Raw genomic sequence first — 25,902 nt, forward strand, 5'->3', positions numbered from 1 at the left:
AACAAACAAAACAAAACAAAAACAAACAAAAAAAACATTAGAAGTGAGACTGTAATAGTATCCCATGCTACATAGCATTCATGTTGTGGTTTTCACTGATAAGGCTTCATTTTGACAGATTTATCTGAAGCCACGCCTAAAGTCCTGATGCTGGTGTTGTATTGGCAGGGAGCACAGCGCACAGGACCGCATTGGCTGTTTTTTTCTTCTTTTTTCTTTTTTTCATAAGGGTCCCAAACTACACCGAGATTTGGAATATTACGTTATAGTCCTACAGGAAGATGGCGACTGTCATTCATAATCCTTTGAAATCGTAAGTACATTTCTTTTTTGTTATTATTATTTTAACGAAATTACTGCATCGTGTAAGATGAATGTAACGAGCTATTATGACTGTATGGGGATTACACGCGCTTTTAAATAAGTCTAACATTTAACACCTTTAGTATATACTTGGGCAGTCTCCGTATCTTCAGGTACCGTTGCCTAGTTGCTGTATTGTGCAATACGAATATAAAAGCATGCACTTATGCACGGTGTGCGAACGGAAAACATCACCAGTCCGCGCGCAAATGACTACATTCAGTTTCATTTATGCATAAAGTTGCGGACATTCCACTTTTAAAAATAAATAGAATAAAAAAAAAAACCCCGTCTGTCAGAAGTTTGCCTGCGCTCCTTGTCGGGGATATTTGTGTAGTTAATATAATGCAAGTACTGACACAAAGCTCCCACTGCGCGACTCGTGCTTGTCTGAGCCTGACAAGCTCACGCACAGCAGGTTATTACATTAACTTTAATTTGTGTGCGTGGAGGAATAAACTGCTTAAAGCCGATCTTGGCGGTTTGAAAATGCATTTGTAGAAAAATAATGTATATGAGCATGGGTTTAAAAAAAGGTTAATGGGATGTGATCCTAAGTAGAGTAAAGATTTAGGGGATAAAACCAACTTTCATTATATCACAGAATGCATGTCCCCCCCGCCCCTGCTGCTGGCTGACGGCAGATGTTTACCACTGGTCATGTGGAATGCGCAGTGTTTGACAGTTTCTTGTGCAAGAGGCAAGTGTTTTATTAATTTGAACGGAATGCTGCTGCGGGTCCCTTAAAATAGATTCTGAAATGATGCTCTTATTTTGTAGAGCTCTTTATTGTTGTTGTTTTTGTTGTTGTTGACAACCAGAAACATGTCATACATGGTTACTGTGTGGAGGAGGGGGGGGACTTAATGCTTCTGTGTTGTACCGAAACAGATTAGGCTGTAGGGAATGAAGGTATATGTGTTTGCTTTTGTGTGCATGTAGAGCAGCAGATTAGAGAGCGTCCCAGTATTTCAGTGTTTCGCTGGGTCCATCTGTTAACGGAGGTACACGTAAAAAAAAAAAGAAGAAAAAAAAAGAAAAAGACAGGCTGATGCTGGGGCAGAGGGAGGGAGGGAGTCCCATCTGCCTGCATGCAGCAGGGCTTTCTCAGATAGACACCCCCCACCAATCTAATATCTGCAAAAAAGGGAAAGCGATATGCATATGGACACAGGACCCCACCTACCACAACAGACATACTAGTATAAGCTCAGAGCAAAATATGAGAGGCAACTGTAATGAAAAGTGTATGTGAAGTGTAATGTGTTGGAATGTAAGACCCAATATCAAGTAACATGTGAGTTACAACCTTGGGAAGTAAAGTCGCGGTCTACGTTTTAGACAGAGTCTACTGTGTTTGAAACAAAAGGCCTTACTTCTGAGTCGTACTCAGGATGTGGCACGTTAATAATGCGCGCTCAGTGAGGACGTGGTAATAATCTAGCCTGCTCTCTTGTCAGTGCCCAGCTCTGACAGATGAATTATAACCATAAGGAACATGGCAGTAAATATGTCTGGCTTTGTGGACTCGCTCGCTCATGTTTAGCAATGCATATTTTCCTCGACTGACTCAAATTCTCATTTTCAAAAAGACTTTTGGTAATTGAATCCTGGGAGGCCGGGTGGGATAATGAGAAGCCGACATGAGAAGTATTCAAATAAGCGCTGCGATTCATATGTAGAGATGTGCATATCGCGCCTGTTACCTTCTTTCATTAGAGTTGGATTTGTAAATAAAAACCAAAGAGCTCAGGTGGGATGTGGATTGGTTGTGTTTGCACAAGGATTGAGAGAACTTGAACTCAGATTAGAGGAAATGTAAGAGAGATGTAGGGTTGTCAGTGTGTTTGGGGTCGTGGATTTTTATTGTGAGGTTTTTGGTTTTTTTTGCATGTCTGCGTAGACGTGCGCCCCTCCCCCAGTTCTTGTGAGAGGGAGCGTGAGTGAGTGATGGAGGTGGGTGGAGGGGTGTCTGTCTGGCTGCATTTAGTCCTGCTGCATACATTTATACTACACTCTGAGCGCTGGGTTGAACCCTGGCCTTTGTCTATCCGAGCTCAGGGAATGGGAATAGAATGGTTTCCAGGCACAGACAATTAAATGGACAGGAACATTTTTTTTTAAATGGAAACCTCCAAGCAGTGATCAATGCTTTTTCTTTTTTTCCATGTTCTGCACATGGAAACATTTTTCTCTCTCTATGGGTATATGTGAGACTTTGGAGAGCTGAGAGATAAGCATGTGGTATCCTTTACAATACAAAATAGAATCTTTTATGTTGGACAAACATTTTATCCTCCACATTTCCTCCAGTAATGCTCATGCTGAGTTGAAATGACGTATGGGTCAAGCCATGTCTACACCTTCCACTCCTTCACCTCTCCTGACTTCTGGTGTCTCTGGTCCTCCACCCATCCCTCAGCAAAACAACAGCAAGAGCATCTAATTCAGGGTTTCCCCCCTTCTGCAACACCCTTTCCTCTTCAGCTGTTTGCCCTGCCTCTCTCCTTCTTCCCTCCACCTCAGACTGCACTTTGCACCTTTCCCTTTTACTCCCTTTGTGTGTCTGTTTGCGTACAGGCAGGAGTGTGTGTGTGTGTGTGTGCATGAATGTGCTCGTGTGTACGGTCATTTGTGTGTTTGGGAGAAAAATGAGTGTGACAGGATTTGAAAGGGAACACGTGTGCCCCAGGACATATCGAATCCCCACCCTGTACCCCGCCACCCCCTTTCCCTCCCATTCTGCCTCCTTGGCCCCTCCTCCTCCGTCTCCCTTCTCTATGCTTCACACTGCTCGACCTACAAAGTGCTACACAAAGAAGCCGATCAGTACCCACATGCTGTTGCCCCGCTTCACACATCCCCCTAGGGCTCCTACTTACTCCTATACTGGATTTGATCTCCTCTGACCATCTTTTGCTCAATATGTGGTTAACCTCCAGCATTCCCTAATGCTATTAACTTTCCTTCGAGATGCTGTGTATATGTTGTACTGTCCAGCACAGTCTATTAGAAAGATGCATCTGTGTAATGTTACAGAGATCATCCTAATTACTGTATTGTGAAAGCATTGCCCATACAGCTTTCCATTACCTCTGACTTGCGTCCAGGCACACAACATTTAAACAGTTCTGCATGTTTCAGGGCTCCACCTCTAAAGTATTTGACACAGTCTCTTTTGCAGGATTGTTCAGTTTTCCTGTAACTCAAGACTTTTATCTATTGAACTGCAAATGCCACAACTGTACTGTACTGCGAAGTGGAAAAAATATTTCAGAAAACATGCCATACTGTTATAGTCCATGACATAAGTCATCATTTAATTACCAATCAGTGAATATACTGCTCCAATACAGTACAGAAGCTGCTCATTTAAACTATAATTAACAAAAAACAACAATAAAAACAAAAATTGCATGCCATGGTCTGTATTGATGAACCGCTTATACTCCTATATGTGAATAACAGTATTGGGTCACCTGTACACGACACCTGCTTGACCATGGAAAGCCTGCCGTGAAGCTACCAGTGCACAGTCTTTGTGATGATGTTAATGTCAGATAAGGTCTGAAACTCTGAATTTACTGAGTGAGCAGATTGTTGGTAACTTATGAGCCTCATCAGTCGATGACCTCGCTCTGTAACATTACATCAGGGGTCGGCAACCTTTCTGATGATGAGTGCCATCTAAAATCTCCTCAGAAGTCAATGTGCCATATGATTGCATTAGCAATAAATTTAATAACGCTCTATATTAACAGTTACAGACTATATAGAAAAACTTTATAGAATGATATTTGTTCGCAGATGTTTGCAGCTATCAGCAAAAAGTTATCAGCTATTTTGAAACAAAAAAAAGACACTTTTTTATCCATAACAAGAATTCAAATGAACTGTAAAACAGAAAATGCAAATGCTATTTATGGTCTCCTCACAACAATGATAAGAAAAATAACATGTGTATCTCTGTTAATACAGAGACACACATGTTAATGTGATCTATCCTCTCCCACTCAGAGGCACAGGTCCCCGAGTGTCCAGCATTCAGATGGCTACCTGAGGACACTCTTCGTGTGAGAGAAAATCTGCTCACACAGATATGTAGAGCCAAATACTGTCAATAAGGCCTCTGTAGTTTTCTAAAGACAGTTAAACTTGTCAGGTAGTGATGTCCAGCAGGTGAAAATGCAAGCTCCATGAACACGCACAGCTGTGGATTCCAGTATTGTTGGTATATGTATGATTTCTATACATTTTACGTCAGATAAAAACTTTGGTTGTAAGATTCAGATAATTATTTAATAAAAGCTAGACACTTTAAATGAGAATAAGAAAGAAAAGTATTTCTTTGTGCCCCACTTTCCCTGTTTGTGCCCTACCTGGAGCCCTGGCAAAACTTTTCTAGACCCGCCCCTGCACAATTACCAGCTGTCAGCTAAATAGAAAAGGATCCTGGTGTTATTTGTCTCTCAGAAACAGTTCATAACTTCCCTTCAACTCATTCATGTCACCTAAAAGGTAAACCTGTTTCTCCATCACCTGTCCAGCTCTGATGATTCAGTAAGGACATCTCCTGGTTTCATCTTCATGTTTCCCTCTCACCACATAACCAAACCATATCATGACCAGAAGCTTTACGGCTGTGGCTCCAACAAACATCAGCTGATACTAGAAATTAATATTAAATCAATTCTAACAACAGCTGATCAAGCTTAAACGTGCTGCTGAAAAGACACAGAATAACTCCAGCTTTGTGTCTTTTCTTTCATTCTAGCTGAAGTCCAGGACAAACTGTGTTCCTTTTCAGCTCAATACGAAATGCGTAATATTTTCTCTGAATATGTGACGATTCTGTTTTTTACAGGACGGTTGGCAACTCTACTAACTAACCTTATGAATAAAATAAAGTTCACTATCAGTAACATCATAGCACCCACCCAGGTGTATAGAAACTCCGTCATGCTAGCTAGCACACAGTACGAGTTATTGTAACTGACTGTAAAGTCAGCACAACGAAAATAAACTACACCTAAACTTGGTGTATATCTGACCCAGATAGACTGCAGGTCATAACTTCTTACCCAAAGTTCAGTTCACCTGACACTCGGACCTGCCTCCCATTTCCCCTCATCCACTTGCTGGCCTCTGGGAGCTGCGCCATAGCCACCACCAAACAACTGAGTTATTTTTACACACCGGCCAGCATCTGGCTAATCCACCACCTTTCATTGTTTATACCATTACTGTTACATCTTGCCTGATGGCCAGTCCAGCTTGTGCCATCAGTTAACCCTTGGCGTGTCAGCTGTGGCAGGCGTGCAGGGTTGCCGACCCCTGCTTTACATGGTCTGCCACTTCATGCTGTGGTTGAGTTGCTGTGTTCCTTAACACTTCCACTTTGCAATGTTACATGCTACTACAGCACCACGCTCAGATTCAGTAAACTCTTTATTCTTTCAGTAATGTTTGTGGATAGGTGTGTGATTTTATACCTGTGGCAACTGGACTGAAAATGCCAGAAATCAAAGATTAAAAGGTGTAGCCCAATACTTTTGTCCATATAGTGTGTACTAAAAACCTGGCCTTGATGGCCTTGATGACTGATATCCGCCCAGTTTATAAACTAGTGTGATAAAGAGCTGCCTACATCTCAAAATTCCAAATAACTGTAGTGAAAGAGCAACAGTTTAATCTGCTATGCATTCACACCTGCAAACATGCCTGCCCCCAGACACACAAACGCTCCGTCCAAAAGCAGGCTCAGACAGTTTAATATGCTGTAATTAGGGTCTCATTTTGTGGTTAAGAATTGGAACTATATTAGTCGGTGCTTGCTGGAGTTCACCTACAAAAAGCATTTTTGCATGTTAGCAGATGCAATAATTTCTCATATTTGTGTTCAGAAGAAAATCAGCCCATTAATTTTACCATCCATTTTCTTCCACCTGTCCAAAACAGAATTGCCGGAAGGGGGCCTATCCCAGCTGTCATAGGGCAAGAGGTGGGGTACACCCTGGACAGACTGTCAGTCTATGGCACATGACACTTTTCTTATTTTATGTGACCATTCATAATGTCGTTTTGTGAGTTTATTTATTGCGAAAAATTGTTAAACTAAGCACTAAAGTGCTTTTAACTTTTACAAGCCAGTATAACTCACCCTTGTTAAATTAATGCAACTTAACAATTAAGCTTAAAGTTGAATCAGATGACCCTGAACCATCCCGTAGTTATGCTGCAGGGGCATAGGCCTAGGCTGTTGGGGGCTTCCCATGATGCACTGAGCACTTCTTCTTCGCTTATCTGTTTTCACTCTCTGTGTGTTTATATACCACTACTGCATTTAATCATTAGTTATTATTAAACTCTTGCTCTGTTTCTCATAGTGTGTCTTTTGTCCTGTCTCTCTGCTGTCTTCTCTTTCCCCTCACCACCAAGTGGTCGCGGCAGATGGTTGCCCATCCCTGAGCCACGAGTTTCTTCCTGTTAAAAGGGAGTTTTTCCTTCTCGCTGTCACCAAGTGCTTCCTCATAGGTGGTCGTGTGATTGTTGTTGTGAATTGGCACCATATAAATAAAATAGAATAGAATTTATTTTTTCAAGTCAACAGGTTTGGATAATAAGTAAAGGCAGTTTATCACACATGGGAACGAAAGTGTTAAATGTTCACATTTGAGAACACAGGTCTAAATTTTGGGGGCCAATTTTTTTTCTTTTTGTGTTAAAAATGCAAAGACTATTAAAAACAAAGCAAATAATCGGCTGTGAGATACAGTAGCACATTATAGCAAACTGAGATGGGATCAAAACACCAAGAAAACAGAGAGTCTTGAGAGATTAACACAAATGTGAAGAGACGGATGACAGTGATTCATTTTGCTGTTGATGAGTTCTTTCAGTGGCTAAATATTCAATTCACCGAGGAGGAAGAGAAAGTGACAGATACGAGTAAGACTGATGAAGAGAAATGACAGGAGATATCCAAACACAAAGGCTGATTAATGGAGCCTCCACTCCCCTTGGCTAAGGACTGAGTACCACATTAAATATTCATAACGTTCATTAGCCCTTTTTGGACTTCCTTCTCTAGCATGTGTGCGTGTCAGACCCTGTTTGCTCGCCTTGAGCTGAATGCAAATGAAATTAGCCCCTCAACTGTTCAATGATGTCTCCCTTTAACTGTGATACATCATTAATGGGTACCTGTGAGGGCAATAGCCCCTGATGTCCAAACACAGAACAAAGGATGGGATTGAAATGTTCTTTACCTCTGTAAGCTTTTACCGATAGACCTACCTGCGCCTATAGGTATAGAATGAAATAGTGATCCAAGACCAATGAAACCTATACTGACTGTTGTATACACAGCTCTTTTGTGCCAGCATGGAATGAGCTGAAACAGTCGTAGTGGTGCACACAGACACAAAAACACACTTAACAACTGCAGATTCCATCAGTATCCAGGAAGCTGGTGTCCAAGAGGAATGCGTTCCCTGACATGCAAAACTCGCCTTACATAAGCTCCATCAGTGCACTCAGCCATACAGTTAACTCACGGTTGGAGCACAGAGCAATTGAGGATAGTCAAATCAAGTTTGGGTAAGAATGTCTCAGGACACGCAAGCCGCAGACAGAAGTCTCGGAGGCATCCTCATACACTATTTACTCTCACGTAATGAATACAACACACAGACAAATGCACAGCAGGCAAACGAGCTGTGCACGAACACTCACTTACGTAAGAGTTTATGAAGCCGCCCGGGGAGGTTATGCAGACGCTTTGTTGTCGGAAACGGGACAGAAACGTACAGGCAATATGGGATGACACGGGGGAGGGAAAAAAATGAGGGAGGAAGGATGAGGAGAAATACCCGTAGGTACACACACACACACACACACACACACACACACACACACACACACACACACACACACACACACACACACACACACACACACACACAATTCAATCTAGCCAACTGATAGTGACAGCAGAGATAACACTTTACCTCTGGGAACATGAGTTATATGACAGGAAGTCTCTTCTGGAGATTTGGATTTGAGTGGATCACTGTGACTGCTGGTCTCATACTGTAAAAACACGTGTCACAAAAAGCACCAGCTGCATCCCTCATTTCTGGAGGTCTCTGCACAAAAACCTTAGTCAACATGAAGAGAATTATTCCTGATATAAACGAATTCCAGTCCACAGTCACCAGCAGATTTGAGTTAGAGAAATCTATAACACAAACAGCAGTTTGACTTATATTTGTGGACTTATGGGTATCACTTGTTGGACTGTTTATTGCCTGGTAGCAATCTTGGAGTTTCTGCTGGCTGCCTGTTTCTGAAAGGAGCTGCTTCTCTCTGACATTAATCCAAAGTCATTTTTGTAGCACTGTGGATTAGATTAAATATACTTTTGATAACAATTAATTCTCTGTCAGTGCGCCCCAGGGTGGCTGTGGCTACAATGTAGCTTGCCATCACCAGTGTGTGAATGTGTGTGTGAATGGGTGGATGACTGGATGTGTTAAACGCTTTGGGGTCCTTAGGGACTAGTAAAGCGCTATACAAATACAGGCCATTTTACAATTCACAGTGAGCTTTGATGGGATTTCAGTGGCATTTCTGCAATTATCATTCCTTAATAACACGAATAACTAGAGTTAAATGTGATGATTTACCTGAAGTGCGTGTGTCAGGCAGTGCTGTGCATCCAGATATAGGACACAACAGTCCTTTGTATGTTTCCAGACATGTGATATGTTTTCCACTAGGACTTTTTGCCTCCCATAAAAAGCCATTTCTGTTACTGCATTTACATTCTACAAAACTATACCCTCTAAAGCTAATTGTTGGGCTAAATTTTGAGAGCCAAAAAGGTCACCAAGCAATTAAAGGTACAGATTTGCATGATTCCTTCTACACTGTGACGTGTGGTCAAACCCAGTAAAGAGGGTTCTGGGTTTAGACGAGCCTTTGTTCTCCCTGCAGATGCAACATGTGGGGAGTAAAACAAGGAAAACATCCTTGTCCAGATGCACCAGTATAGCCAAAGTTGAGGTTCACATTTAACAAATATGAAAAACATGCAGCTGCCATTTGTTCTACACATGTCCGATTGTTCAGTTTTCTCTCTTCCTATTCCTATTTATGTCCTCTTTGCTCTTACAAAGTAGGCACCCCCTTCTTACTTCTTATGTGACACTCACCCCCTCTTTTCCTTCATCTTATGCATGCACTACCTGGTTCACGCTCCACTGCTAGTCACTCCACTTCTTACCCTTCTCCCTTCCCACTATCCATCCCTCCTTCCTTCACCCTCTGCAACCTCCATCTCCAAACACTGCACATCTTTGTGAGATTCAGTGTGACCAGAGAGCTGGTCTTTGTCCAGCTTGGCATTCTTTACATATCTGTGCGCAGTATCCACAGACCGCCCGTCTTAGCTTGGCCAGTCAGAGAGACGGGTGATAGGCAGCCAGATAGACTATGATATGTAAATAAACAGAAAAACTGACGCTGTTCTGCTGCTTTCGATATGTTCCAGCCTAGCAACAGAAAGTCCTTGTGGCATTATGGAAAACAACCTCCTTGACACTAATTATGCTGCATTGGATTAAATGATCAGGGATTTCATGCTAAACAGAAAAGTCTCTTTTACATGTGTCTCATTTAAGAAAGACTTAATCATTAAGGGAAGCAAATAAATCTTGGTTTGTTCTCTCTGACTCTAATGATCTTAGCTGCAGAAATCCTGCTGTGAGACTGGGACTGTGTAGGTTATTGATGGTTCACATCCTGATTTGTATCCTCTTATCAGTCGATGCACATCTGTTTATAGCACATCTGTTGTGTGGACTTCATTGTGGCACACTTAGTCATCTACAAATTTGACAGCATGAAACATTTCATCTCCTAATCATTTCCTGTTATATTTGTCCTCACTGTTCTAATGCCAATCACTTTCAGTTCAGCTGCCTTTATGCTGTAAAGCCAGAACAAGTTTTTGTATTATACTAACACCCAGCTGATATCCAATTTATACTAGTGGCGTTAAAGATCCACAAATGTTAGCATTTAGTTAATAAGATATAAACAGTTGTTGTGAGTGACTCAGTAGCCACATATAATGCATTTAATTCAGATGTTGAATGAATGGGGCAGTTGATGTAGAAGTTAATGCTAACAAACCTGATGGATTACACTGGAATCAAAGCTGTGTGTGCCTGTTTTCCTAACATGTTCTTCGTGTTTCTCTGTGGACAGGCTTGGCGACCAGTTCTACAAGGAGGCCATCGAACACTGTAGGAACTACAATGCCCGACTCTGTGCAGAGCGCAGCGTGCGCATGCCCTTCTTGGACTCACAAACCGGTGTGGCACAGAACAACTGTTACATCTGGATGGAAAAGCACCAACGTCAGCCAGGTGAGAAACACCGCAAAGGTTGAAAAATGTAGCAAAAGTTATTCATTCATTAAGTCTGCATTTGGAGATATCTGCATTTTTTTGCTTCAGGGAGATGATTGATGTCACTCTCGTTTAAAAATTCAACATAAGGCTACAGCTACTGGCTGCAGCACTGAATGCAAACAGTAGTAAAAATGTAAACTTCTAATCTGTACTGCCACTAGTGTGGATTTTTTTAGTCACTAAATACAGTATGTCATAGGTAAAGACCTGATCAGGCTCTATTCACGAATGTGTTCATAAAAAAATAAAAATCATTCTTGAGTAGGTGCACCATTTAACTCACTGGGTTAAACAAATAACCCATATGCCATGAGGCTAACGCAGCAGCCCAGACTTGAAACCGCCCCAGGCCATTTGGTGCATGTCTTCCTCTTACTAAAATAAATCAACTAAAAAAATATCTTGAATAAAGTACCTGGGCTATGGTTATACCTCTATAGCTACAAGTTGGCAGATATTAGAGCCCAACCAATTTATCAATGAGCCAATATTTTCGGCTGATATTAGCCTTGGTCTGATCTATCAGTACTGACATTTTTACCATCTGATAAATGAATACTTCAAAAAGTGAACAGACAGGAGAAACGGCTTTTATTTTGCATAGTTTGTCCAGAGGGCGCTCTGCAACATCCCTATCAGGCTCTCAGCAGACTGGGCAGTCACATTTCCCTAACAAATGTTAAGGAAATCTGTTCTTGTTTTGTGTGTCTGAAAGAAAAAAAATATCGACCAACATATCAGATTATTGGATTTTTAAATCACTAAATATCAGCATTAGTATTCGTCTTAAAAATCCTGTATCATCGGTGTCTAGGAGATATTACATATCAACTAACTGAACTTCATCAAATCTTGTGAGTGTAGTTTATGCTTTGTGTGACATGGCACACTATGTTTATAATAAACCTTTTTTTGGCCAATAAAGCTACAGTAACTCTTTTTGGAGCTGAAAGAACTTAAACTAAAAAAAAAGACTTTAAAAAGAACCACATTATTTGTTTGCTTTTGGGATCTGAATTATGATTTTGGCCAGAAAGAAGTTACTTTCTCAGATTTAAGAAAAGAAGGAAGAACAGCTCCCTTGACTTGACTATGAATATACAAACAGTCAGTCTACAACTCACTCACCGATACAGTATATCTGCTAACAAAAGTCAAAAGTCTGAATTACTGCTGGATTAATTTTTTGGCCAGAAACAATCACTCCTCAGGGAATATTGAAATGAGCCTGCCAGGAAACCAGTGCAGACTCCAGGAAATGACTGTGAAATATAGCATGTTAATTTGCGAGCTTTACAAGTTCTGGTAGGTGAATTTAGAGCTGGGCTAGCTATTAGCTTTTGCCTTCCAGTTTTTACGCTAAGCTAAGATGAACAGCCTCATGCTGGAGCTTCATCTTCACTGCACAGGCATGAGAGTGGTATCAATCTTCTTGCCCAACTCGCTGCAGGAAAGTTAATAAACATATATCAGAAAACACTGATAAATATGAATTAATGGATTTCCTCCATCAGTAAAAAAAAGTCTGCCAGCTCATCTTTTGTATATTCCCCGAGTTACTGTTTGCTGATTTATCCTTAAGCAGTTAGAATGCATTGTGCACATCTGGTTCTTCTGTAAAGGCAAAGGGAACAATCTGCTATTTACTGGGAGCTGGACACAAATAGCCTGCTCTCCATCTTGTATGCAAAGCCCTTCAGGCCACACCCTATACTTTGTGGCAGACCTAAGTCACATTATATGCATTTATTCTAGGTTTATCCCTCCCCCTCCATCTCTTGATTTTTATTCACCGCTCATGCAGACTTAAAACCCCTGTTTTTCATCTCTCCCTCCTACGTGGAATACGATTAGGGTTTGAGAACAAACAGCATTTGACTGGAAAAAAGTAAAACTGCATCTTCTCAACATTAGCATACTGATGTATCTTTTGGTACTTCTCAGATAAATGTCATTAAAAGTCTTCAAAGAGCTGCAATTTTAGCTTGCGAGTGATACATAGTCTCTAGAATTTGATCACAAGAGCTGGACCCCTCTGAATATATGGGGTAGTGCCTGAGCACTACTGAAATCATATTGCAACATATTAAGTGTCAGGAAAGACCAGGTCTCTGTGTGCATTACTGTGTTTGTGTGTTGCAGAGCTCAATGCAAGGTTTGTTAAAATGGTATGCTTGCCAGTGGTTGTTAAAATTCTTCCTGTGTGCCTGTGTGACTCTCTGTGTGTACATATATATGGATACATATGTGTGTGTATGTGTGTGTGTTTCCAGGCCAGGCAGCAGGACAGATGTATACCTACCCCGCTCGTTGCTGGAGAAAGAAGAGGCGACTCCACCCTCCCCTGGATCCCCAGCTCCGCCTGTGTGAGCTTCGACTAGGTGAGACAAACAGCACAGCCATGCAGTGAAAGTCAAGACCCACAGTTACGCAACGGAGCCTACTTTAATGCATTTTATTTTATTTATTCATGCCGTCACATAAATACATCTGTTTTATTTGTGGCCTCTGTGCTGCTGGGTATCTGCATGTAGCTATTGCGCACGCTTGCTGTCTGGCCATCTGGCTCGGGTTAGCTCGTCTCTCCTACCAGGTCTCCAGGTTCATTTTCTCCCTGGAATCAATGCCGCCTCTCTCTCTGTTCTGTGGCTATAGGCGCACATATGCATAGGCACACAAATACCCCCCCCCCCCCCCCCCCCCCCCCCCACACACACACACACACACGACTCTTGCTGCCCGTTGCACCACAGAAGCACCCTAACTGGGCCTCTATAATCATTTGTCCATGAGGCATAACAATGTAAGTGAGTCCTATGAGGTGGAAGTGTGTTCTCTCTTATGAGTGTGTGCATCCATGCATGCATACAGAGTGTGTGTTATAACGGGTGGGTTGGGATTTTAGCAAAAGGAATGCCCCCATCAGGAACCTGTGAAGGAGGGGAATGAAGGCAAGTCTTTGTTTCTGCTTTTCTACTCTATTGTTTCCCCTCTCGCTGTCTTCCAGATGCAATCTAATACTCTGGAGCTTTCCGCTAAGAATGACTTGCTTTGCTTTCAAGATGAGGACAGAGAGTCCTTCTGATGAGGAAAAAAAAACAACAAGAAAAAAACAAAAAAACAAAAGCTACAGCTAACCAGCTCATCAACCAACAAGCTTGCATAAAAACAGAAGAAATTAGAGAAGGTAACACTGTAGTTAAAGAGGCATGCAAAACTTTCGGACGCCGAGAGTAGAAGTGCAGAATTCTTGTCTTTTGTTTTTGAGATATCCTATTGTGTAGTTTGGACCAGATGTCTATCATAACAAAACAGAAGAATGTGAATTCTCCCCTCGTGGGCTTTTGCAAAATGCTTTATGTTTATTTAATGCTTCCTGAGCAGAGAGGTTTGTCTCTGTGAATACACAGAAGCCATGCCACATATGAATTCCTTGTTCTTGTAGAGTTTCGCTTTTCCTTTTTCACGTCCCAGGTCATGTTAGGGTTTCAGGAACCATTTTTCTGTCCTCTCAACTAGTCTTCTATATAGCAGGTTAAAACAAAACACATGAGATCTGTGTAGGAGCAGCAGAAGCCAAGATATCCTGACTGTGAAGTCACTATCAAAATCTCACAAAGCAACTCAGCAGCATCTTTCATCGGGACCACTTCTTTCAAACATCCAGAAACCTCTTTCTGTCACCTATTTTGATCCTCCAGAGGGAAAAAAGGTGTTGTGCAACTGCTTTCACAGGCTGAAGATGAGTAAACTGGACTTTACATGTGAAATTATTGATGCACACCTAAGAATTTTAAATCCAGGCAACTTGTGCATGCATGTATTAAATGAGGCAATGTGTTCTTTAGCCCCAAAAAAGAAGGTAAAGACACGAATGAAGGACAATCTAGAGGAGGAAAGTGGGTTTCATGTACAGGAAGGAGGTTGTCAAAAGAGACCAAAGTAAAGGACAACATGTATGTGCTGGGGAGGGGAGGCAGAGTGGTGGTTGAATGAAGAAAACACAGAGGCAGTGCAAGCACAAAGTCATAGCATACAGAAAGACAAATGAGAGGAGGAGGAAGAGGAGGAGGGAAGACGCAGAGGTACAGAAGCTCTGTATTCAATAAGTGTCTTACATCCTCAGCAGCTGTGCTCGCTCCCTGCTTTTCTTATCATAGCCTTAGTTTCATTCGGCTCTCATCCTGGTATTAGAGATGAAAGGAGAGGACAAAGAGGCAGGGCTGCTGCAGCAAGTTCGTCTCTGTGGAAATGAACAGAGCAAAAGCAGGAACGATGAAGGAGATTAGATAGGGGGAGAAATAAAGAAGAATGAGATATATGAGAAATATTACAGGCTTAAAAGCAGTGAGTGTTTTTTAAAAATATATGTATTTGGCTAATTTCCTTCCCATAGCACGCTTGTCTTATCTTTTATTGATGTTGGATCTGGTAGCCTGCTTTTCATTATTCCCAAAGCTCCCTCCTTCCTCATAAAACCTCGTCCACCCCGATGATAATCATTAAACTCTGTCACCTACCATCTGTGCTAAATTACCACAACTGCACCTCACATAATAAAACGATAAATAAAATAAATGGACCAGACGACCTGTTAACGAATGACTTTGAGGCATTTAGGCAAAATGTAACTAAATACACGTGTAAGTAACCACAGAGCTTCTTTCTTCTTTCTTCTTCCTCTGTATTTATAGGAAGATATATTTACTTTTAAATGCCGTCACTCTATTTTTCTTTAATATCATCATTATATGATTTTATCTTACCAGCGGCAGCCTGGAGAGCACAGGCCGACATGAGCTGCATGGCTCACAGGCGACTTCTTATGGTGGAATATATGTTTTCAGTTTAGTAGCTTAATCTAGCATACTGCAATAAAAAATGTTTTTACATTTTTTACAGATAGATTTGAGCATCACTGTGGTTCTGTCAGGAGATTTATACTGTACAGTTGTACTTGTAAGTGTCGAGAAGCACGAGGTGCAGTGTGAAAGGATGCATTCACATAAGAGCTTTACTTATAGCAGCCTTACACCCCAAGTGCTCCTTTCTGCCTGACCACAGGTTAACAGCTTTTAGCCACTTTAGTACGAAATGCCGGGATGAAAAAGTGGGATTAAAACACACAGGTTGATGCACACTTGCCTTGCTATACACAGACACATACACATGCCACCTCAAGTGGTCTTTGTTTCCTTTTTGTCATTCCCTCCTTCGCCTTCTCTCTTCAGAAGCAGAACTGGCTCCAAAGCGTGAGGGGGCACCGGGGGAGGCCACAGCCCTGGAGGCCCTACTAAGGGGGGACAACCTGCTGGAGAAAAAAAACAACCTCAGTAAGGAAGATGAGACATTGCTAGAAATACAGGTATGGTTAATAAGATAAGGAAGATTAGTATATGTCACCAGTAGGGGTCCCTTTAACTTCATGTATGCGTCTCATTTGACATCTTATTTGGCCAATGCCCGAAGTCCACTCTTCTCTGAGGTGCAGCCAGTGTAAAGACATGGATTTTTTTTTTCAATAAATCACAGCAGCATCTCAAGTTTTGTTTCTCCACCAACTTTCCCTGAAAATTGGCCAGGTAGATTTGATGTCTTCCTGCAACAAATGACAATGAAAACCCCCTGACAAGTAAATCAAACATTAACCAGGAGAATTGTAAATATGTCTGTATCTATATATTTCCAGCTTCCTGAGACCTAATGCTACCTCTGTCTAACCCCTGTCTTTCTGTTTGCGTTTGCACTCTGCAGAGAGTACTTGAGGCAGAGGAAAATGGGGATGGCTTCCATGACGATGAAGACTTTGAACTCGATACTCCGAAGAGAAAGAACAGAAACAGAGGCAAAGTGAGTGTCGAAAGCAAAAACAGGATTTATATATGACGGTGTGTGTTTTGAATTGTAATGCAATACAGAATACAATACAGAAAAATTGTCACATTAGTACAAAATCCAAATAAGTTAAGACTCAACACCACCATCAACCTGAAAGCAGAATACTTTACCAGCATTATAGGATACAGTAAGCTTTTTTTTTAACTTGTGTTGGAGGAAATAAATGGATGATCACGAGTGTCTTGTGTATCCTTTCAGAACCGAGGCTCGAGCCGCAGAAGGGCAGAACCCGTTAACATCGAGGACCAGGATAAACCTTATGTCTGTGACAGTAAGGGCAAAGAAAACTTCATTCTTTGTACATGTACCATCCTGCAATCGGTGCGATTACAGTCACTGTGTTTTCTCAGAGCAGAGATACTGTGTTCTCCTGAGATCTGGCTGTTAAGAGAAAAAACACGTGTATCAATATATATATATATATATTTTAAAGCCCTCTCTCTGTTGCTAAGAGCAGTCCTCTGCAGCATGAAGAAAGAGTTTGCTGTTAATCCAGACCTGACCAGCATGCCACTTTCGTACTTGGACAGAATTCCTCAGTAATGGATTGCCGCGGGAATTGTGGCTAGAGATACTGACTGAGCCTCAGACAGATGAATTTCATCCTCGTTTTTGTGTCTTGTTCTGTCTTTCCGATATTGTTTGCTTTTGTGTCTTCTCTGTTCCAGATAGATACAAACAAAAGTATAACTCAAAAAAGGCTGAAGAAGGTATCTTAACCTGTCTCCATCTTGTCTTTCTAGGAGCTTCTTGAGCTGTCTTTATGAATGGCCTTTTTGCTAGTGGGCATTTGGCGTCCTTGACTGACTGAATGCTAATGCTCTGAATATGTGCAATGCTTTAATTGCTTTAAGGTAGTCTAGGCATCCCTGTGCAAGCACTGCATGATGCTAACAGTAAACCTAATGCCTCAATGCTTGCTTGTTGCAAAGCATGCGCCAACTGATGCTTAAACACCAGCTCATCTAAGGGGTGCATGCTTAATAGGTTTCTCTATAGCTGTGTGCGATTCTTAGATAAGTGTTTGCACTGGTTTGATTTATTTCTATATATTTGAAAATAGAATTGATTGGTTAATTGTTGTTAAGGCTGAAATAGCTGGATCAATAATGCACCAGAGAGCTGTGTAATGAGAAACGTCTATAATGGCTACAAGGCCAGTGTACCCATGTAAAAAATCCTAAATGAACATGAAAATATCATAACAAGTCTAGGTCAGCGTTAAAAGTTTCAATAAACTTGCTTATAAAATACTTCTATGTATATATAGAAATATAAATAAATGAGATGATTTTTCTTTTAAGTCTTTGTCTTTCTTTTAACTTTGCTATAGTTCCACTTATTTACCTTAGGAAACATTTTCTTAGCTACAAATAGTTGTAGTTATTTTGCAGATAGAGGTTCCGCCTTACCGTCTTCCACTGACTCTCTAGGTGTTCACAGCAACTAACTTAGACCAGTGTCATACACTGATGTTTTCACCTGACAGTGTGCAGTTTTCATGGTTTTAACTTTCCTGTGATCTAAAAAAAAAAATCTGTAGTGTGTGGAAAGCGCTACAAGAACCGGCCTGGCCTGAGCTACCATTACACACACACTCACCTGGCAGAGGAGGAGGGAGAAGAGGAGAAGGAACCAGAGATGGCTCCGTCTTCTCCTCAGAGTTCAGAGAACCATAAACGTAAGTTGCTGGCTGGTATTTAATCATACTGATTAACGGGATATTTCCAGGTCACAAAAACTTGCACTTACTTACGAAAGCTCAGACTGAATGGAAGCTCGTGGACCATTCCCCTTATTTCTCCTGCTAACAGCTCAAAAGGGCCCTGATGGTGCTGTTATCCCCAACGACTACTGTGACTTCTGCCTGGGAGACCAGGACTCCAACAGGAAAACAGGACAAGCAGAGGAGCTGGTGTCCTGCTCTGACTGCGGACGTTCTGGTGAGTCCTCACTTACTGGTCATAGATGGTTTATGTGAAAACCTGAGATTTTGTATTTGCCTAAGCACTAATTGATTGAATTGCAATAGTTATATAATCCCTCCAGTAGACTTAGTAGAAAAAAGTGAATGCCATATTAGTGATTTCAGTAGGACAGCAAGAAGGCGTACTAAGAATGTGCCCATTCACTTTTCTGCCAAGAGTGACATGAAAGTATTGATACAACTCATGTGTCTGTTCATATACAGTTTGCACCATCTAAGCTTAACACTAAGTTAATGGGGACCATTTGTGCTCATTTCCAGCTGTATATTTTTATTCATTGTCTGTACTAAAGTAGCTTTGTATCATTCGTATTTTAGAATGAAAATTGTTATCAAACACTGGGCCTTTATGCCACCTCTTAGTTCATCCTCTGCCTGAAACAACCCACATTATTCCTTTTACGACCATCGTTCCTTTAAGCCAACTTTCTTCCAGTTGGCTTGTGTTTTGTAACCTGAAGGTTTCAGCAACTTGTGGGAATGGCTACTGTGCTCACAGCCAGATTTGTGTGCCTGCTAATAAAGTTTCTAACGAATGTACGTAACTCTAAGAAAACTCTGTACGTATGTGACAACAACAGCTCAGTAACTGGAGTTTAACTGGCTTTCCTAGTTGTTTTCCAACTTTGTTCCCACTGACTTAAGTGGAAAGACAATAAAATTTCTCAAGTGGAAACTATTTTTTTTATTAGTTAAGCGTAAATACTGAAGTATGAGATTTGATACCATGCATAAGGTTAGGTTTTATGCATCTATTACATGGTGTCCCTGGTGGGTGATGAGCACTTGCTTCACCCCCTGAAAGTCCCATCTGTTCCAGCTTTGCCATTACTGTCCTCCACCTGGTGGTCTTAAGCCTGCCCCCCTCTCCATAAGCTTAGGCTGCCCATGTGCTGTTACCTTGCCATGGAGGGTAGGCATGAGCACTTGAAGCTATATTGTTGGGAGGGTTTAACCCTGGCAAGGCATGGCAAAAACAGCACATGACCCTTTGTGTTTGGGGCTAGGCATCGGCTAACACCTCCATCTCATAAAAACTCCAGCAAGTTACAGAAACTTTCATGAGAACACAGTACACTTAGGTTAGCTTAGTCCAATTTAAAAGGAACAGTTAGCCTCGTTTGGTTCAGAGATAACAAAATCTCCTTTTTGGTTTTTAAACAGATTTAAAAAACAAAACAAAATGTGAACTTTAGGTGTGCTGGTAAGATGTTGTTACCTCATGAAAGAGCCTGTAACCCCACCGCTCCTGCCCGTTCTACATTTTTATGCTAAGCTAAGCTAACTGCCCTCTAGCTGTGTGTGAGTTGTATCAATCACTTCATTGATCTCTCTTTGCAGGTAAGAATGACAGTGGAGATTTTTCAGAAATGTGTTGTCTGCTAGACTCATACTTTACTTTAAGTCTTACTACACATCTCATTTTTGTTTCTCTTTACTTCCTTTTTGTCCACGATCTTGTTCATGTGTATCTCTCGCTTTCTTGCGATGTTTATCTTTGCCACACGGATTTAAATTGTGTTTCTCTATCGGCCACAGATGTGATGCAGTTTAAAAGTTTGCATCAAATATAAAGGAATAAATTACACACATATATTTAGGAGGGAGATGAGGGGAGGTACATGTTGTTACCCAGTTTAATGTAGTCCTTCTATATTTCAGAACAAGTTCCCCAAAAATTCAAACAAATCTGTACCTTCAGGTGATAATGTAGATTTAGATGCTTTTGGTGTGCAATAAAAGCTTTCAAGTGTCTCTTCAATGGGGTTGTCAATGAGCCTTTCAGATCATAAGAACTGAGAGCCAACCACAGGAAAGAATCATACGAATTTGCAGAATCTGCCGCTTGCTTCCATCCTGCATGCTTCTCCATGTCAGCCTCGTTCATCAGTAAAGACCTCTGCCTTTAGACAACATGCTTTCACTCTTTTGTTGCTCAGTTTTCATGCATTATCCTTTGGCACATGTGGCTGCATTTTTCCCCCTTTTTTCCCCCCGTTTTGTTTCCCACACTAGCCGAAAACGGCATCTGCTGGATATCTCAGCAAAAAACCTTTGGTTGAATCATTTCAGCAAGCAAGATGTTGTCTTACTACGGTAGAGTGTGCTAGAACAACTGGGAGACTGTGTGGCCTTGTCTGTGTTGCTCTGATGCTGATGTTTTCATGGTAGCTGGAAGAGGAGGAGCGAAGAAGGATGGGAGGAAGCGGAGCACTCTCGAAGAATTGTTCGGCAGCGCGTCAGACAGCGAGGCCTCCACGTTTCATGGCTTTGAAGATGCAGAGCTGGAAGATATTTCGTTCTCAGACAGTGATGTAGTTGCTGACAGCTAATAATGGGACAACTTGACTAGCTGAGCCTTCTGCCATTAAAGTTTTAATTGAGGGAACAATGAAAGACTCATGAGGCACATAATGGACCGCAGAAAACCACAGTGAAGACATTTCTGGAAAGTGTCTTGGAAAGAATGCAGGATATATATTCACATATGCTTCTGCTTGGGAATTTGTTTCTCATGGACACACTAACATATATTTTTTTACCATCCTCGTGGATTTTTCAACAGTTGAGCCATTTTCCATTTTTCATAAACAAAAAAATAAATAAATAAAAATGTCCTTACATTTGACTTTGCTTGCATCAGATAATCAATATAACAAACTATACATCTTTGCTACATGCCACTTAAATCTGGACCAAAAACGTTGATAGCGCTGTGGACTACGGACTAAGGAATTAAAAACATGACTTTTCCATGGTAAAATGAACACGTGACATGGGGGAGGGAGGCACTTGGACTCTCAAGTCACTCCACTAGCTAAAGAGGACAGTGAGCAGCGAGGTAAGAGCCAGTCACCACTCCATTATCCATTTAAGCCAACAGGATGTCTGTTAAAAGTGTCTCAGCGGATTTCTTCTCAACTGCAATTCCTTAGAGTAATTTGTGAGGACGGCAGTAACTCAAATATCTACACAGGTCACATTCCTTGTTATTTTACCCATGAGGCTTAGAGGGATCAGTGCGATCAGTGTTTTGGGCTTCTTTCCCAGTCCAGATATATGTCAGTTCACCCTTGCATATGGCTCATTGATACCCCATTGACACCAGTGTACTTATGACTGTCCTCTCATAACTGTGATGATGTGGGCAGGCTACAAAAAACAATGTTATTAAGGCAGGCAACAAGAGGACCACTTTACATATTTCTTTTTGTGTTGTCATGGTTGTAGTTTTACCAGAAGAGGATAAAATATGTCTCGGCTGTGTTTAACTGTGCACACATGATTCCATGTGTTTTGTTTTCATGTCATATAATCACTTGCTGTATACACTGTCAACACTGTCATAGAAGACAAAGACAGAGAAACACGCAGCCATCTGGGTGAAGAGTCAAATCCTTTTTTTGTGTGTGAACTAGATCACATTAGAGGAAATATTTCACAATGTTAGCCAAGTCATTTTATATATATATAGCACATTTAAACACAGCAGACATTGGTCAATGTGCTACACAGCAAGCAGCTAAAACGAAATGTAACGCATTTGGATGAACTAAAAACAATTTAAAGGCAAATGAAATGAAAGTTAAAACATAAAAAGCAAAACCACCTGGAGAGCGGCAAAAGGACACACACTGGCCACTTTATTAGGTACACCTGGTCAACAACCCGGTCCAATATGTAAATGATAAAGGTTTTTATATAGGGATTTTCTAATCTACCTGAGTAGAGCAGAAACAACAACATGCTTTTCTATCTAACATTCATACTCTGTTGGATGCTTCAGAGAGCAACTCTGGGTTCATTATTTTGTCCAATTTGGCATGCAGACTGGAGCAGCCGGGAATCAAACCAAAAACCCTCCAATTAGTGGATGACTTGCTCTACCTGCTGAGCTACAGCCACTCCATTAACGTAGACAACACAACCAGCTAAAGTTCAGGAAGACAGGGGATTAAAGTGATCTTGAATGCGCCATGTTTGCTGGTGCCAAACATGGTGCATGGTGGGTATTTCAGAAAGTGCTGATCCACTGGGATTTTCCCACACAGCCGTCCTAGCCATCACACAAAGCATCAAACCATGAAACAGACAGATTACAACAGCAGAAGACCACACCAGGTGTTACTTCTGTCAGCTAAGAACAGGAGAGTTAGGGTAGAATTTACATGACTTTACCAAAATTGGAAAACAGAACCATTGAAAGAAACGCTGCCTGGTCTGATGAGTTGAATTCTGCTTGGACATTCAAATGGGATACTTTGGTCCCCTTAGTACAGTTGCCATCTTATTGCCAAACATGTTCATGCTTTTAAGACCACAGTGTACCCATCTACTGATCCAGAAGGATAATGTGCTGTCACAAATTGCTAATCAGTGATCGGAGTTTGTTTGAACATGACAATGAACTCACTGGCCTTCACAATCACCAGACAGATGGCCAGTGTTAAAATTAATTCAAAACACGTAACTGTTACTGGGCAAAGCTGCTAGGTGAGTCACAAAATAAGAGAATAAGAATATAAAGCTAGAAATCAGTTTAACAGATCCACTTTAAAATCACTCCAAAACAGTTTGTAAACTTTTTTTCGGCAATCCACTTCTCCTGCCCCTGCTTCCCTTTGTCTTTGTCTCATCGTCCCGACACAGGTCATCCGACATGTCTGCAGTTCACTGAGAACATGATGCAGGCCGTCAGGACATACCAGTGGCAGTGCATCGAGTGCAAGTCCTGCAGCCTCTGTGGCACCTCAGAAAATGATGTATGTATCACAGAGGAAAACCTTGTGCCAACCTTTGTGTCTCCAGAAATGTCGGCTCTCACTTTGAATTGGCTGTGAAGCTGTGGAATGACCTTTCACCAGCTTGTGTGCAGCCTATCAGAGAAATAATACATATTAAATTATCTGTGTGTAGATATAGAATTATATGGAGCCAAGTACGCAAAAAAATTTGAAAGTCTGTAAAAATTAATTAAGATTTTAATTTTATATGCAATGTGCAACCAGCAAGCCCCTGTTTTATAATGTATTGTATAAAATAATGACAGTGACTGTGTGTTCATGCAGGACCAGCTGCTGTTCTGCGATGACTGTGACAGAGGATACCACATGTACTGCCTGAAGCCACCGATGACCCAGCCTCCTGAAGGTACCGCAGCCGAAAGCCACTCTGACAGCTTTTAGTGTACATCAGTGGTGCTATATTATTATATTATATGTTTGAAAGCTGCTACAGGCAAAGTCTATATATGGAAAAGATTTCAACCTTTCCTTCTCTCCTCTCTGTACAGGAAGCTGGAGCTGTCACTTGTGTTTGGACTTGTTAAAAGACAAGGCCTCAGCCTATGGAGAAGCATAAAGGACACACATTTTTTAAAAGCACATGTAAACACAATATATATATATTTGTACAGATGCACTTACTGTTTGACATATACTTTCTCCCAGATACAACCCAACACACACACACACACACACACACACACACACAATACCCACAGATACACACTCCGGTGCATTAGCAGGCTCAGGGCTTAGTTTCCCGTGTGAGGCTCAGAGATCCTCTACCTCTCATAAAGCCAAGCAACACTCACAGATGCAAATGCCATACGCCATCTTAAGCGTAAGTCAGCTAACAGCAGATCTGCTGTTCCCTCGTTTCTCTACCTCACCTCTCAGCAGACAGCAAAAAGCAAAAGCAAGATTGATAATGGCCAATACGGTGTAGAACATGTGCATGTGAAGTACACGTTTATTTTAACTGCATTTCTGCATGTTTTCCCCCCTGATTTGGATTTATTTGAGTATGATTTGGAAGGTGTTTCTCCTAAAGTATTTGCTGAAGCTGCATCACTTCCTTCCCTTGTAGCTTAAGTTCTCCAGTGGGGGAACCTTGAGTGAGTTTGACTAATGTTTGTTTAGATTTCTCCTTCCAGCTCTACTCCTCTGCTATGTTTAGACTTTACAGTGACATTCCCACTTTACATCTGGACAGACTCAGTATTAGTTATGCCATCTTTCACAGGTTTTGTCAAGCTTGGTGAAATTTATATCCTGCGTTAAGAGGAAATGGGGCGATAAAACAGCCTCCACTATCATTCCCTTTGGAGCGTAGTGACTTTATAGCCACGTCTGTTTTTCTGTATTCGTTCAGTTACCAGGATACTGTGGTGCTCAGTAGGACACCTTACTAATGGTGAAATACTTTAAAAAGTAGAATTAAAAAATTATTCATCTAAATTTCATCTGTAAATCTGTGGTTCCCAAACCTTTTCTATCACCTACTTCCCAGCCAAATTATAGACTGATTGCATTTTATTAAATAAATACCTGAAATTTCTCATTAAAAATAAAATTTTACATCTTCAGTGAGCTAAGAATACAACTTCATACTTTATTTGACTGACATGTCAATGAGCCAGAGCTACAGGTTTTCTTCTCAGTAAATTTTGACATTAACCTGAATATCGTTAGCCTTGCTAGCATCAGAGCGCACTTTTGTTCTTTAAACAATTCCTTATTAATCCTTCTGTTTTTTATAGTTAATTTGAAGGGAACGCTTGCAGTGGTAGATTCACATATCACAGTTTAAACAATTTATTTTCCTACACTTTTGCTGAATTTGGTTTTTGTCTGAAAAAATAACTTCACTAGCAGCTGCTGCTAGCCAGCTATTTCATGCTAACTCCATGAGTTGATTGAACGTTTTAAGCTATTCAGCCCACTCATTTTAAAAGAAAAAACACCAAAAAAAGGGTTTAATCAATACCATCATGCCTACAAAGCCACAACTAAAACGCTGAAGCTAAGCTATCAATTTATTTTGACATAGAAGGTAAATGGATATGTTACTAATGACAATAATGAACATCTTCTATTTAGGAGCAAGGCTTAATTAAAAATGATTTCTGTGAAAAAGGTTCAATAACTAGCATTGTGATTTTAGCCTCTAACCATACATCATATCTTTAATTGGAGATTGATTATAACTCTTCATCAGACAGCAATCCAATCCATTTCTTATTATACTCAAGTCTTTCAGTGTTGCCTGTCCGGTTAAGTGCTTAGAAGTCCAATGCTGTGGACTGGTCAGCAGTAAGTAGTTGCTCTTTCTAAGCTTTGATGGAACAGCCTTTATTTTTTGAAAAATGTTCAGCTTTTATTGTTTCACTCT

At 41.0% G+C, this 25,902-nt stretch overlaps 1 protein-coding gene across 1 annotated transcript; it reads left to right on the plus strand.

Moving 5' to 3' along the window:
* The first annotated feature begins 276 nt into the window (after positions 1 to 276).
* On the plus strand, positions 277 to 24,087 carry dpf3 (double PHD fingers 3). Its single transcript, XM_085372099.1, has 12 exons — positions 277 to 313; positions 10,636 to 10,796; positions 13,115 to 13,222; positions 16,073 to 16,206; positions 16,596 to 16,691; positions 16,938 to 17,010; positions 17,408 to 17,449; positions 18,283 to 18,420; positions 18,554 to 18,682; positions 23,377 to 23,489; positions 23,796 to 23,877; positions 24,020 to 24,087. Exons 1-12 carry the CDS (start codon positions 282 to 284, stop codon positions 24,085 to 24,087), a joined length of 1,176 nt encoding a protein of 391 aa, XP_085228225.1. The 5' UTR covers positions 277 to 281.
* The last annotated feature ends 1,815 nt before the right edge of the window (positions 24,088 to 25,902 follow it).

Source organism: Diplotaxodon limnothrissa, linkage group LG15 (genome assembly GCF_057381915.1).
Source record: "Diplotaxodon limnothrissa isolate DT_005_m linkage group LG15, D_limnothrissa_male_GT1.1, whole genome shotgun sequence".
NCBI lineage: Eukaryota > Metazoa > Chordata > Actinopteri > Cichliformes > Cichlidae > Diplotaxodon > Diplotaxodon limnothrissa.

Coding starts and splice junctions, on each gene's coding strand:
- dpf3 (XM_085372099.1), top strand. CDS start 282: ATGGCGACTGTCATTCATAATCCTTTGAAATC. Junction 16,207..16,595: donor AGACATTGCTAGAAATACAG/GTATGGTTAATA, acceptor TGCACTCTGCAG/AGAGTACTTGAGGCAGAGGA. Junction 17,011..17,407: donor TAAACCTTATGTCTGTGACA/GTAAGGGCAAAG, acceptor TCTCTGTTCCAG/ATAGATACAAACAAAAGTAT.